Source organism: Cetorhinus maximus, chromosome 9 (assembly GCF_964194155.1).
Source record: "Cetorhinus maximus chromosome 9, sCetMax3.hap1.1, whole genome shotgun sequence".
Classification (NCBI taxonomy): domain Eukaryota; kingdom Metazoa; phylum Chordata; class Chondrichthyes; order Lamniformes; family Cetorhinidae; genus Cetorhinus; species Cetorhinus maximus.
The window spans coordinates 5,841,058-5,856,108 of record NC_135887.1 but is presented as its reverse complement, the minus strand read 5'-3'; the positions used below and the strand labels follow the sequence as shown (position 1 = coordinate 5,856,108).

At 44.4% G+C, this 15,051-nt stretch overlaps 1 protein-coding gene across 2 annotated transcripts in view; it reads left to right on the top strand.

Moving 5' to 3' along the window:
- The window catches only part of sez6b (seizure related 6 homolog b), an 871,087-nt gene that overhangs the window by 799,127 nt on the left and 56,909 nt on the right, over nucleotides 1-15,051 (top strand). For both annotated transcript variants that reach the window (XM_078547969.1, XM_078547968.1), the window contains exon 10: nucleotides 1,597-1,793. In XM_078547969.1, the coding sequence (XP_078404095.1) occupies nucleotides 1,597-1,793 (197 nt within the window). The remainder of the gene's footprint in view (nucleotides 1-1,596; nucleotides 1,794-15,051) is intronic.

Sequence of the window (15,051 nt, the reverse complement as noted above, 5' to 3'; positions counted from 1 at the left end):
CGAACAAGCATGGAGTGGACTACAACATCTTCCAATCACTGTGCAGTTCTTTTTTCCCCATTGGGCTCCCAGTTAAAGTTAACGATATTGCTATTACCGTACTCTTGGGTGCAGTGACCATGTGCACAGATATAATCATGATGTGAGCATATCCTCCCTTGGTGTGGTTAGAATGAATGCTTCAGTGTACTTTTAAGGTGGAATAGCCAACACAGATGATTGCTAAGTAGACAGGGTATAATGATTGTTGCAATTGTGAAGTTTATAAAGTTGTTATGTTTTCGGATTGTGTATGTAATTTAGGGTAAAATAAAGAGGGCCAAGTGACCTGTTCTGAAGTCTGCCTGACAGCAAACCTGGGTGGTTTGAATGTTAGAGCTTAAAGGGGACCCAGATTGTTTTACTGGCAAAGGTGTTTACACTTTGAGACAGTGGCAGCAGCCTGCCTGTCAAAGTCTCAGAAAAGTATTGAGCATGTTGGATTGTAAACAATTGTGCTTGAAACTGTCCCATTCACTTCCAAGATGAGAGTTGGGCTCTCAAGGGTAGCTAATCAGCATTTCTGCGCAGATATAAGGCCCATGTGATTCATGTTGCCATGGAAATGGGCTTTGGGAGATTTCTTTGTCTCTCTAGCAGTCCCTTGAAGGGAGGAGCCTGTGGCAAGATCTTGCGCGTAGAGTCTTTTAACATGGGGATGCTGTTGCTCTGCAGCTACCGCACAGTTCTGGCTGACCAGGAAACACTCCTACTCTTACCACCTGCCATAGGCATATTGGAAGGATTTACAGGTTGACTATTAACCTGTTTAGCTATGCCACAAACGGACCTTCCATTGGAAGGATTTCTAAGATATCCCCGAAAACTCTCAGATACAGTTGGCCTGCCCATATCTGGGAAAGGGAGAGAGTGGCTAAAGGCTGAAAATCTCTATGGTTCAACATGCAGGAACGTGTCTGGGAGCTCGTGCCTGGATTGTAAAGACCAAATTCGTGCGGAGTTAGAATGAGGTTGAAAGATTTGCTTAGCTCTAGCTGGAGAGTGAAATCTCCAGGAAAACTCACGCTATAAAGACAGTTCTCGAGTCAAAAGTTTCCAGGCTGGGAAAGGAAAAGATCGGAAGTAAATCCTCAGGAACTAAGTATCATTTTGAACTGATTGTGGGAGAATTCAATACCTTCTTAAAGAACAGTTTAACATATACCTGATGGTGGGTTTTTTAGGTTGTATTAAAAGTTCTGTCCTGTAGTTTAAGGCATAAGTTGCCTACAAAGATGGTGTTTAGTCAATAGAGCCTTTAGTCTTTCGTTACAGTAAATGTTTTAAAATGTGAAAACTTGTGTCATTTCTTCAGCTATAAACTGGAACTTCAATTTCTTTTTAAAAGTTATTGGTCTCCATGGGGATTGTAATGATCCTATAACACCCTCAAAGCAACAGTAATAACTTATTGAGTCTTCAACCCATACCTTCATGTACTGCCTTAATACCAATTGTTTGTTGTGGTCACACCAAGCAGTACACTGCAATTTCCATTCACTTGTCTTAGAAAGCCTTGACTTCATATGTGACTGACAACTGTGTGCCTTTTTACAGATTAAACATGGGAAAGAATGATGTTCTCACTTTTTACGATGGAGATGATCTAACAGCAAGAATATTGGGCCAGTATTCAGGGAGCCATCATCCGTTCAAACTGTACACAACCATGGCAGATGTCACCATCCAGTTCCAATCTGATCCAGCAAGCAATGTGTTTGGATATCAACAGGGATTTGTCATTCATTTCTATGGTGAGCCAAAAGATAATGCTTGTCCAGTTAAACGCAACAATTTCTTACTTTGACTGAAAACAAACAGATCCCACATATAAATTGCACTCAGGATAGTCACAGCTTTGTTTATAGAATATACCTCACATATATGGTTAAGAAAAATCTTTATGCAGGTTTCAATGGTGTTTGAGTCAGTCCTTCTCCTCAGACCCCTAAGCAAATGACAACCGATAATTAGACTGTGGTAAGTATTTGCCACAATAATTACTATTATTGTAGCATTCATAGTATGAGAGCCAATGTCATTCATCTCTATCATGCTGCTACACATTTTGTTCATGAACTTTATTCCCCACTTGCCAAAGTTTAGAGAGAAACAGGATAATGGCTGAACAATGGTAATGAAGTCGGGAGAGTTGGATAGTTTGAGCTATGGATGTCCCCGTGGACATCACCATCAATCTCAATCCTTCTTGCAAGTTGGAGGCAAGACATGAGTTTTGCAGAAAGCAAACTCCCTAAGACAGACCTAGCGAAATTCTCTGGTTAAGAGAAGCTTAAGGTCAAGCATTAGTCTGCACTCAATTTCATGTCCATTTTCCAAGAATCTGGCATCATGGTTTCTAGGCAGTTTCCTCATATAACCGCTATGTCCTCTGTAATTGTTGTGTCACCATAGGAGTTATTTGTTCCTCCAGTTTTGCCCTGTTTGCTGTGTTCGTCATATCATTGGTAGAAAGTTTCCATAACCTTTAAAGGTCAGCCCCACAATTTATGACTGTGCCACTAATTGTCTTTGTTGTTTCATTAAGCATAGCCAATTTAAGAATTGTTCTAGCAAACAGATTTGACACATAATTATAAAAATTTCAACTGAGTGTGCCAATCAAAATAATTAAAATTGCAGAAACCGTGATCTAAAGAGACCTGCCTTAATATTCTGAATGATTGATGGTACTGTTTTAGAACTGTAAAGTAGATTTGATTCCATCTTACAAGATGATTTTGGCTGAAATTTCCCAAGCAAAATTAATCAGAACTCTCAGGTTTTTCACGTCATTAGCAACAGTGGGGCTGTATCCTCCCTGATGTCTATGTGATAGGAATAGTGTGGAGCATTGTACAGACACGAAAGCTGGTTGTGTTCTACCTATTAGCCCACCAGGCTGACCCTCCTGTATTAGTTACTCAGCATCACCAATTAATCATTACACTCACCAAAAGCGATTGCAAATTTAACTGGAATACTTCACAATGCATTCTGCTTTCAGGCAAACATCAAGCCTTGCTGGCCTTTGGCTGAGGATATTGTTGATTCAATAGTCCATGTCCATGCCCATGTGCAGCAAGAGCTGGACAAAATTCAAGCATAGACTAATAAGTGGCAAGTGGTCTTCACATCACACAAGTACCAGACAATGATCATCTCCAACAAGAAAGAATCTAACCATCTCCCTTTGACATTCAAGTACATTACCATCACTGATGATTTTTGAATGGGGCGCAGCCACTGAGAGGCTAAGATTTTCTGGGGGAGTGAGGGGGCTGCTGAGATATGGATCCTTCAGAAAACGTTGGGCTGGATTTTGGAGGCTTGTCAGAGATGGGCCGGGCCAGGAGAGCTGTAAAGTTGGTATTGGAGAATGACTCGCCGGGTTGTCACCATGTTCCTGCCTACAGTCCATTTTTGTAGAGGCAGGATCAGGGGGCTGGTGGCTATCCACTGACAAGCATTGGCTGGCCTATTGAAGCAATTAAAGGGCCAATCAAGGCCAATGTTCGGAGGTCAACTGCAATTTTCCGGTTGGCTGGAGGGCCCTCCCACAGCGGCAGAAGCAGGGGGGCTGCCAGCATACCTACATCGACTTAAACTGCCCACAACCCCCACCACAGCTGACATACAATGATGGGCACAGGTTGTGCTGTGGAGGGGTTAACCCTCCATAGAGGTGATTTGGCAACTGTGGCCAGTTTCAATCCAATCTTTCTCAAATGTCTTCAGAGGACACCTCCTTCTCTAGGCACCCACTCTCTCCTATATACATCAGCTGCTCTCACCTCTGATGGTGGGACTGCTGGTCTGTGCGCGCTGGTGGGTGGGACTGCTGATCTGTGTGTGTTAGTGGGTGGGACTGCTGATCTGTGTGTGTTAGTGGGTGGGACTGCTGATCTGTGGGTGCTGGTGGGTGGGACTGCTGATCTGTGTGTGTTAGTGGGTGGGACTGCTGATCTGTGGGTGCTGGTGGGTGGGACTGCTGATCTGTGGGTGCTGGTGGGTGGGACTGCTGATCTGTGCGCGCTGGTGGGTGGGACTGCTGGTCTGTGCGCGCTGGTGGGTGGGACTGCTGGTCTGTGGGTGCTGGTGGGTGGGACTGCTGATCTGTGGGTGCTGGTGGGTGGGACTGCTGGTCTGTGTGTGTTAGTGGGTGGGACTGCTGATCTGTGTGTGTTAGTGGGTGGGACTGCTGATCTGTGTGTGTTGGTGGGTGGGACTGCTGATCTGTGTGTGTTGGTGGGTGGGACTGCTGGTCTGTGTGTGTTAGTGGGTGGGACTGCTGGTCTGTGGGTGCTGGTGGGTGGGACTGCTGATCTGTGGGTGCTGGTGGGTGGGACTGCTGATCTGTGTGTGTTAGTGGGTGGGACTGCTGATCTGTGGGTGCTGGTGGGTGGGACTGCTGATCTGTGGGTGCTGGTGGGTGGGACTGCTGATCTGTGGGTGCTGGTGGGTGGGACTGCTGGTCTGTGGGTGCTGGTGGGTGGGACTGCTGATCTGTGTGTGTTGGTGGGTGGGACTGCTGGTCTGTGGGTGCTGGTGGGTGGGACTGCTGGTCTGTGGGTGCTGGTGGGTGGGACTGCTGATCTGTGGGTGTTGGTGGGTGGGACTGCTGATCTGTGGGTGCTGGTGGGTGGGACTGCTGATCTGTGGGTGCTGGTGGGCCTCCTTTTGACCCTCAAGCCTCTGGAGCATGCCTGCCATCCTTAATTGGGCAGCGATCACACTCCCTGACCACCAACCGGCCAACTCATAAAAAATAGGATCACACACTTACACGATGCAGGGTCGGAACCCAGGAATGTGCCCCGTCATCAGAGTTCCCACTCCAGGACCAAAATCCAGTCATTATTGTTTTTATTGCCCTTTATTTGCTGCACTTTCAAAGTAGATCTTATGAATAATATGAATATACATTACTTCACTACCTGGTCAGCAGTGATAGGAAAGAATACAATGGAACTTTGAATACCTTTGCTCTCCTTAACTACATTCTTGGTTGTTCACAAGAGCCTGTGTGTTTATGAAGAACTGCCAGAAATCTTTTGGTGAGTTACTTTTATTGGTTCCATAGGAAGCAAATATTACTTCTATTGGTACAGGTTAACCCTTTTGAGTACAGCTTGTCTTTTAGGGCCTGCACGTTTGTTAACTGCCAAAACTGATTTTTCTTTCTATGCCTGACTCACTAGCACATGTTTAAAATGGGCAGGTTTTCTATTCAATTTACAATTGACAGCTCTGCTGAGATCAGTGGTGCGTGAGCTGTTGTTGGGATTGATGGGTGTGCACGCATGCTGCCTTAAGAAAAGAAGACAAAAATTTGCATTTATATAACACCTTTCATGCCTGAGGAAGTCCCAAAGCACTTCACAGTCACTGAAGTACTTTTGAACTGTGGTCACTGTTGTAATGGAGGCAGACAGCAATTAATTTGCATACAAACAGCGGTGAGATAAATGACCAGATAATCTGGGTTCAAGTTGTGGGTTGTGGGAAAAATTGTTGGCCAAGGTACCAAGAAAAGCTCCCCCAGCACCCCCCCACCCCCTTCTTCAGTGTCCTACTATCTTTCATGTCCAATTGAGCAGGCAGACGAGGCCTTGGTTTAAGGGCTTAGCCTTACTAAAGTGTCAGCCTGGATATGGTCTTCCATTCTTAGAGATAGTATACTCCATATTAGAGAAAATATTTGCACCCATCCCCAAAGGAAATCTTACTTAATTTTTAAGTAGTGGAAAAGCAAACCAAAAAGAAACAGTACAATGATTGAAGTACTTTTGAACTGTAATCGTTGGGCTTTTATTGCTAAAATTTGCCAAATTGCAGGTCTGTGATTAAAATCAGCAGTTTTTCTTGGCTGCGGAGTAATGATGGCAAAATCTTTCAATTGCAAACCTACTGGTTTTGTCTCAAGGTGACTTTGAAATGGAGAACTTTCCATACAAGGGAAATATTAGACTGTATCTATCTCTCAAAATTCAGTATCTCAAATTAAGGAATTTCAGGATGATGATAAAATATTATTTCAGTCAAATCCCAATAGAAATGGTTATCAGACTCGATACTGTGAAGTTGTGTTGCTGACAGGAATGGATTTTGTTATTCGTCTCTGGAAACCCCACTGACAATGGAACAATGCATAACACAAGCGTTTCAAATGTAGCAAAAACAAAATGTGAAGACCTTAATGTTCTCTCTATTCTTATTCATTCTTTATCTGCTTTACAGCTCTAAGTCTGTTGACAAAACAGCATTAAGTATAAATTCTAAATGTAAATAGAGTATATTGGGGCAGTTAACTCAGCAGTTACTGAATATTCTCCCATAAAGGACAACCCAAGTACAATACAGTTTCTACTTACTGCCCAGAATCTCCTGAAAAACTATGATGCATGTAGTATATATGAGCCAACACCGTAACAGTGCGTGTACAAGAAAAAAATACAGACTTTTAATGTTGAATGCTTTCAAGCTTTGAATGTTGACTTTATAATGTAACAGCTAAACTTCTCTGGTAAATTAAAATCCTTCAAAGTCAGAATGGGCCTTTGAACATTCAGAGTTTGAAAGTCTCGATTGTTTATGATGTCAGTGTGACAGTCGTCACCATTATGTTTTGGCGGTGTCAGCTTGGTACTTGGAGTAATACGTAGTTTCAAAAAGTACTTAATTGTTCCTTCCGTCTCACCTTCCTGTCTTCTATTACTAATGCTTGGTTAGGGTAGAGTAGCTGCATCCAATCTATCTTGAATAGTTTCCTCAGGGAAATGACCATCTCGTGTAAGTGGAAGTGGAAGTGAGACCCCCTATGTCACACACAAATCCATTCAGTCTTTTCACCAGGTTCTTCACTCAGGGTTAAGTAATCAAATTATATACTATATTAATACAGGGCATGGGGAAAAAAAGAAAGACTTCTATTTATAATGTGTTTTTCCAACCATCCCAAAGCATTTTACAGCCATTGAAGTTCTTTTGAAGTATGGTACTGTAGGAAATATGATACCCAATTGACGTACAGGATGGCCTCACGAACAGTAATGTGGTAATGGCCAGATCATCAGTTTTAGTGATGTTATTTAGTGATGATAGAGTCATAGAGGTCTACAGCACAAAAAAAGGCCCTTCAGCCCATCGAGTCTGCACCGGTCAAACAGGTACCAAATTATTCTAATCCCATTTTCCAGCACTAGGCCCATAGCCTTGTATGCCATGGCATCGCAAGTGCAGATCCAAATACTTCTTAAATGTTATGAGGGTTTCTGCCTCTACCACCCTTTCAGGCAGTGAGTTCCAGATTCCCACCACCCTCTGGGTCAAAAAGCTCTTCCTCACATCCCCTCTAAATCTCCTGCCCCTTACCTTAACTCTATGCCCCCTGTTTATTGATCCCTCCACCAAGGGGAAAAGTTCCTTCCTGTCTACTCTATCTATGCCCTTCATAATTTTATGCATCTCAATCATGTCCCCCCTCACTCTCCTCTGCTCCAGGGAAAATAACCCCAGTCTATCCAATCTCTCCTCATAACTAAAACTCTCCAGCCCAGGCAATATCCTGGTAAATCTCCTCTGTACTCTCTCTAGTGCAATCACATCCTTCCTATAATGTGAATTCCAGAACTGCACGCAATACTCTAGCTGTGGCCGAACCAGCGTTTTATACAGTTCCAGCATAACCTCCCTGCTCTTATATTCTATGCCTCGGCTAATAAAGGCAAGTATCCCATATGCCTTCTTAACCACCTTATCTACCTGTCCCGCTACCTTAAGGGACCGGTGGACATGCACACCAAGGTCCCTCTGATCCTCAGTACTTCCCAGGGTCCTACCATTCATCGTGTATTCCCATGCCTTGTTTGTCCTGCATCACCTCACACTTATCCAGATTAAATTCCATTTGCCACTGATCAGCCCATCTGACCATCCCGTCTATATCCTCCTGTAATCTAAGGCCATCCTCCTCACTATTTACCACCCCATCAATCTTCGTGTCATCGCGAACTTACTGATCAACCCTCCTACATCCAAGTCTAAATCGTTTATATATACCACAAAGAGCAAGGGACCCAACACCGGTCCCTGTGGAACCCCACTGGACACAGGCATCCAGTCACTAAAACACTCCTCGACCATCACCCTCTGCTTCCTGCCGCTTAGCCAATTCAGGATCCAATTTGCCAAATTGTCTTGGATCCCATGGGCTCTTACCTTCGTTATCAGTCTCACATGCGGGACCTTATCAAAAGCCTTGCTGAAGTCCAAGTAGACTACGTCAAATGCATTGCCCTCATCTACACACCTGGTCACCTCTTCGAAAAATTCAATCAAATTGGTCAGACATGACCTCCCCTTAACAAAACCATGCTGACTGTCCTTGATTAATCCCTGCCTCTCCAAGTGTAGATTAATTCTGTCCCTCAGAATTGTTTCCAACAGTTTCCTCACCACTGAGGTTAGACTGACTGGCCTGTAGTTCCCTGGTTTATCCCTTCCTCCCTTCTTGAATATCGGTACCACATTGGCTGTCCTCCAGTCCTCTGGCAGCTCTCCTGTGGCCAGAGAGGTATTGAAAATTATTGCCAGCGCCCCTGCTATCTCCTCCCTTGCCTCACTCAACGGCCTGGGATTCATTTCATCTGGGCCTGGATATTTATCTACTTTTAAGCCTGCCAGATCACTTAGAACCTCCTCCCTCTCTATGCTAATTTATTTAATTATATCACAATCCTTCTGCCTGATTTCCATACCCGCGTTGACACAAAATATTCATTTAGAACCCTACCTACGTCTTCCGGCTCGACACACAAAATACCACTGTGGCCCTTAATGGGCCCTACTCTTTCCCTAGTTATCCTCTTACTCTTAATGTACTTGTAAAATAACTTTGGATTTTCCTTTATTTTACCTGCCATTGTTTTCTCATGCCCCATTTTTGCTCTCCTAATTTCCTTTTTAAGTACCCCCCCTACACATTTATTACTCCTCTAGGACTTCCACTATTTTGAACCCTCGGTATCTGGCATAAGCCTCTCTTTTTCTCTTTATCCAATCCTGTATATCCTTCAACATCCAGGGTTCCCTGGATTTGTTGGTCCCACCTTTTATCTTTACTAGAATATGTTGGCCCTATACTCTCCTTATTTCCTTCTTGAATGCGTCCCGCTGCTTTGATGCAGATTTACCTATAAGTAGCTGCTCCCAGTCCACTCTGGCCAAATCATATCTGATCTTATTAAAATTGGCCTTCCCCCAGTTTGGAACTCTGATTTCCGGCCCATCCTTGTCCTTTTCCATAACAACCTTGAATCTAGCAGAGTTATGATCACTATATGCAAAATGCTCCCCCAATGATACCTCTACCACTTGCCCAGCTTCATTCCCTAAAATTAAGTCCAGGACCGCCCCCTCTCTTGTAGGACCTTCTATGTACTAGCTTAAAAAGCTCTCCTTAATGCATTTTAAGAATTCCGTTCCCTCTAAACCTATCACACTATGACCAACCCAGTTAATGTTGGGGAGGTTGAAACCCTCCACTATTACTACCCTATTATTTTTATATTTCTCTGAAATTTGCCTATATATCTGTTCTTCTATTTCTCTCTGACTGTTTTGGGGCCTATAGTGCACTCCGAGCAATGTGATTGCTCCTTTTTTGTTTTTAAGTTCTACCCACATGGCTTCATTTGAGGAGCCTTCTAAGACGTCATCGTTCCTTACTGCAGTAATTGACTCCTTGATCAATATTGCGATACCCCCTCCTCTTTTACCTCCTTCCCTGTCTCGCCTGAAGACCCTATATCCTGGAATATTGAGCTGCCAATCCTGCCCCTCTCTCAGCCATGTCTCTGTGACAATAATGACATCATACTTCCATGTGTTAATTTGTGCCCTCAACTCATCTGCCTTATTTGTCAGACTCCTTGTATTAAAATAAATACCACCCAACCTTGCCAAACCCCCTTGTGCCTTAACTGGCCTATAATTTCTATGCCTTCCAGACTCACTTGCTCTCTCTTCTAATTTTGGCTGTTGCATCTCCCCTTGCTGAACGTCCTCTCAGGATCCCATCCCCCGCCAAGTTAGTTTAAACCCTCCCCAACAGCACTAGCAAACCTCCCCGCAAGGATATTGGTCCCATTCCGGTTCAGATGCAACCCGTCTGCCTTGTACAGGTCCCAACGCCCCCAGAAACGGTCCCAATGTCCCAGAAATCTAAAGCCCTCCCTCCTGCACCATCTCTCCAGTCACGTATTCATCTGGACTAACCTCCTATTTCTATACTCATTAGCACGTGGCACCAGAAGTAATCTAGAGATTACTACCTTTGAGGTCCTGTTTTTTAATCTGTTTCCTAGCTCCTAAATTCTGCTTGCAGGGCCTCATCCCTCTTTCTACCTATGTCGTTGGTGCCAATATGTACCACGATCTCTGTCCATTTGCCCTCCCCCCGTTAGAATGCCCTGCAGCCGTTCAGTGACATCCTTGACCCTGGCACCAGGGAGGCAACATACCATCCTGGAGTCATGTATACGGCCGCAGAAACGCCTGTCTGTTCCCTACCGCTATTGCTCTTCCCCCTCTTTTTCCTCCACCTCCCCTCCCCATGCAGCTGAGCCACTCACAGTGCCATAAGCGTGGCTGCACTCCCCAGAGGAACCGCCACTCTCACCGTTTTCCAACACAGAAAAACGGTTCTCGAGCGAGATGCACCCTGGGGATTTCCTGACTACCTGCCTGACACCTTTCTTCTGACTGATGGTCACCCATTTCCTCTCTGTCTGCACTTCTGAAAGCTGTGGGGTGACCACGCCTAATAACGTGCTATCCACGAAACTCTCAGCCTCGCGGATGCACCTCAGTGTCTCCAGCTACCGCTCCAGCTCTGAAACTCGGAGCTCAAGTAGCTGCAGCTGGTGGCACTTCCTACGCACAAGGTCAGTCAGAGTGCAAGGAGCGTCTCGGACTTCCCACATGTTGCAGGAGGCACATAACACGGGACTAAGCTACCCTACCAGGCCTCTAGTTGAAAAAAAACCCTTACTTTAAGTTAAATACAGTAAAAAAAAGGTTAAATTATTTACATACTTTAAATAAAAACTAGAACTCTAACCTTTCCTTAGCTTAATCTATTTTAAATTGGAGAAAAACACTTACCACTACTCACCAATCAGCTCTCACCTTGAACTTTCATGCTCTTCATCCAAATGAGATCTTTTACATCCACCTGAGCGGGGAGACGGGGCCTCAGTTTAATGTCTCATCCAAATGATGGCTCCTCTCGACAGTGCAGCACTCCCTCAGGACTGCATTGAGTGCCAGATAACATTATATGCTCAAGCCTCTGCAGTCGAACTTGAACCCACAACCTTCTGACTCCAAGCCGAGAGTGCTCCCAACTGAGCCAGTGCTCCCATGCGTGAATTACACACCTCCTGCAACTTGCCTTTAGTCCCATCTTTGTCCATCCTGCTTCTCTGCTGTGTTTAAATTGATTATTCCAGCGAAAACTTAGCATTAGTTATCAATTAGCTTTTTAAAAAATGATCAGCACTAGTTTCGTGACATCTGCAATGAGTATCAACATAAGCCTCAAGCGCATCTTTTTATGTCCCAATGCTTTTCCAAGTACGTTGCTGGCACTAGTCAGATATATGGCTAAATGGGTGATGAAAATTCATCTAAGTTTCCTTCATATTCCCAATCTGAGATGGTTGATAGTGTTTCTTTGTGACATATTGGCCAGAATTTTGCCCTTGGTGGGCGGGTGGGCCCCACCAGCTCGGTGGCGGGCGGGCAGCCGAACTCTGCCACCGAAACGGGTCCTGCCGCCATTTTGAGTGGGCAGGCCAATTAAGGCCCACCCAGCGGCCTGCCCAACAGGAAGCGCTATGCACTTCCTGTGCAGGGGGAGGGAGGGATTCCCCAACTGTCAGAGTGCGCTCTTTCACACATGCGCGCAAAAGAGTGCACATCTCCCTGAGACTAAGTCCTGTCTCAGGGAGATCACTGACAATGTAAAAAACATTAAAAATATAAAAATTATTAACATGTCCTCCTCATGTGACAATGTCACGTGAGATGGGACATGTTAATAAAAAGGACATAAACTTTATTAAACTTTTCAAAAGCGGACATGAAACCTCATCCCGCCAGTGGATGAAGTTTCATGTATTATCAGGAGCCTGCTGGGGCTCCTGGCCTACCCGCCAACCTTAAGGTTGGACGGGCAGGTCTTTAATGATCTTAATTAGCCTGTCTATGGCCTTAATTGGCCATTGACAGGTCAGCGGGCGGACAGCTGATTTTGCTGTCCGCCCACCTTCCTCAATATTTAAATGGACCGGGATGATGTCGGGGGTTCCTCCCAACGTCATCTCGCGTCATTTTCCTATCGGTGAGCAGGCCCCGCTCCCAAAGCGCCGACGGGAAAATTCTGGCCATTAAATAGAAATTGTCCACTTTCACTCCAGGTCCTTCTACATCTCCTGCATTATTTTCTTGCATTATTCAAGTAACAATAAGTGTCAGTTCATGTTGGTGCTTTAGCCAGTGTGAGAGCATAAGAAATAGGAGCAGGAGTAGACCACATGGTCCATCGAGCCTGCTCTGCTGTTCATTGAGATAATGGCTGACTTTGGGTTTCAACTCCATTTTCCCACCTGCTCGCCATGTCCCTAAATACCCTGAGAGACCAAAAATCTGTCTGTCCCAGCCTTACATGTATTCAACAATAGAGCATCCGCAACCCTCCAGGGTAAAGAATTCCAAAGATTCACAGCCCTTCGAGTGAAGAAATTTCTCCTCATCTCAGTCCGAAATGATCGGGCTCTTATCCTGAGACAGTGCCTCCGTGTTTTATATTCCCTGACCAGCGGAAACAATCTCTCAGCATCTACCCTAAAAAGCCCCATCAGAATTCCATAGGTTTCAATGAGTTTGCCCCTCATCATTCTAAACTCCAGAGAATATAAACCCAATTTACTCAGCCTCTCATCATAGGACAACCCCTAATCCCAGGGACAAATTTAGTGAACCTTTACTATAACGCCCCCAATGCAAGTATATCCTTTCTTAAGTGCGGAGGCCAAAATTGCACACACTACTCCAGATGTGGCCTCATCAAAACCTGTGCAGCTGTAGCAAGACTTCTTTATTCCGGTACTCCAATCCCCTTGCAATAAAGGTCAACATGCCATTTGCCTTCCTAATTGCTTGCTGCACCTGCATGCAAATTTTCTGCGTTTCTTGTACCAGCACCCCCAAGCCTCTTTGAACATCAACACTTAGAAGTTTCACACCTTTAAAAAAATATTCTGCTTCTTTATTCTTACGACCAAAGTGAACAACTTCACACACCCCTATATTATACTCCATCGGCCACTTTGTCGAGCAGGCACCATAAATTGCCATTTATACTTTCCTACTTATGTCAATGCTAATGTGCTCAGTGTCGGCACACATTCTTCCAGGATGAATTTCCATGCACAAAGAGGAGCGTCGCACCGATGAAATAAGCGGGTTACCTCCACAGTGGCACTGAACTGCAGATATTCATTGGGCTGTACAGAGCTGTCCTGACTCATTTGCATGTGGCACAAGTTCTAGCCTTTTATAAGCCTGGGCACAGGTTTTAGGTGATTGGCAAAATAACCAAAGGCGGCACAAAAAAAGTTTCTTCACACGAAGAAGGGTTAGGATTTGGAATGCACTCCCTATAGAGTGGCAAATATAGACTCAATGGTTCCCTTCAAAAGGGGAATTGCATAAATGCTTGAAGGAGATAAAATTGCAGGGATGTGAAGAAAAAGCAGGAGAGTGGGACTAACTGGATTGTTCTTTGAAAGAGCTGATGTAGACTTGATGGTCTGAATGGCCTCCTTCTGTGCTTTACTATGTTATGATATTTGGGGGAAAATGTTGTTCTTTTTCTCATTCCCAGTGGTAACTCTCTTCCTCAAAAACACCACAAAGTCTCCTCTGATTTCTCACATTGACCTGTTTTTGGTCATGGTGGTGTGTGTTGACTCCGAAACATTTGTCTAGGTTAAAATGCCTCAAGTAGCCTCAACTAAACCGCGTCTATTTTTATATTGGTGTCAGTGGAGTGTTTGCACATCCAGTTCCTGGAGCACAGGTCCAATGCAAAACGGCCAGATTCGTCAGTGCTGGCACCAAGATGCTCAGTTTATAAAAAGCAGGCCTTCCTGATACTGGCCTTATCAAATCTAGCTGGGCCTATGTGGAGTCATTATTAGAGCCTAGCTTGGGAATAATAGTTGGGTAGCTGCCCGCTGTGTGAGATTTGCTCTTAGGTGGTACAGACATCCTACCAAAATCCAGATTGTAGCTCACAACCAGTTGCTCCTTCACTTTTAAGGTTATGTCTTGTTAAGGAGACTCACAATGGCCGTTCTCTAACATTCAAAGGGTTCACAAGGAAACATAGAATGATGATTTACGCACCTTGATGTCTCTAGCCTTTCTTAGTTGCCCTGCATTGATAAACCGGTTACTCATACCTCAGATATATGTAGGTATTATTTTCCATTCTCAAATATTTTGCTCTTTTGGCCATTTTCTCTTTCATACCTTTCAATGGAAACCTGATTTTTAAAAAGGCATCACTTGCAGTCCTGGAAATGCTGCAGGTATTTTGCATACTCGTCTGCGTCGCTGCTCTTCTGTAGTGTCTGGTTTCAGACATTTACTGAGCACGGTTCCATTATGTTACCAAAATGAATCTATTTTGAAAGCTTGAAAGGAAATTCAGCTCTCCTGGGATTCAAGTCCATACCAGTGAACAACGCAAAAGGGCAACAGTGCTCACTGTGCAAAATTAAAGGGCAACTGTCTTTTTATTACACTGCCCTTTGATGTCAATTCTACTGAAATATAGCTTGCTGGAAGTAATTTGCCTGCGATAGTGAAATAATAGTCATCTACATACATTACTGAAGTATATGATCCAGAAAAAGTCAACCACATAAATTGCACATTTAT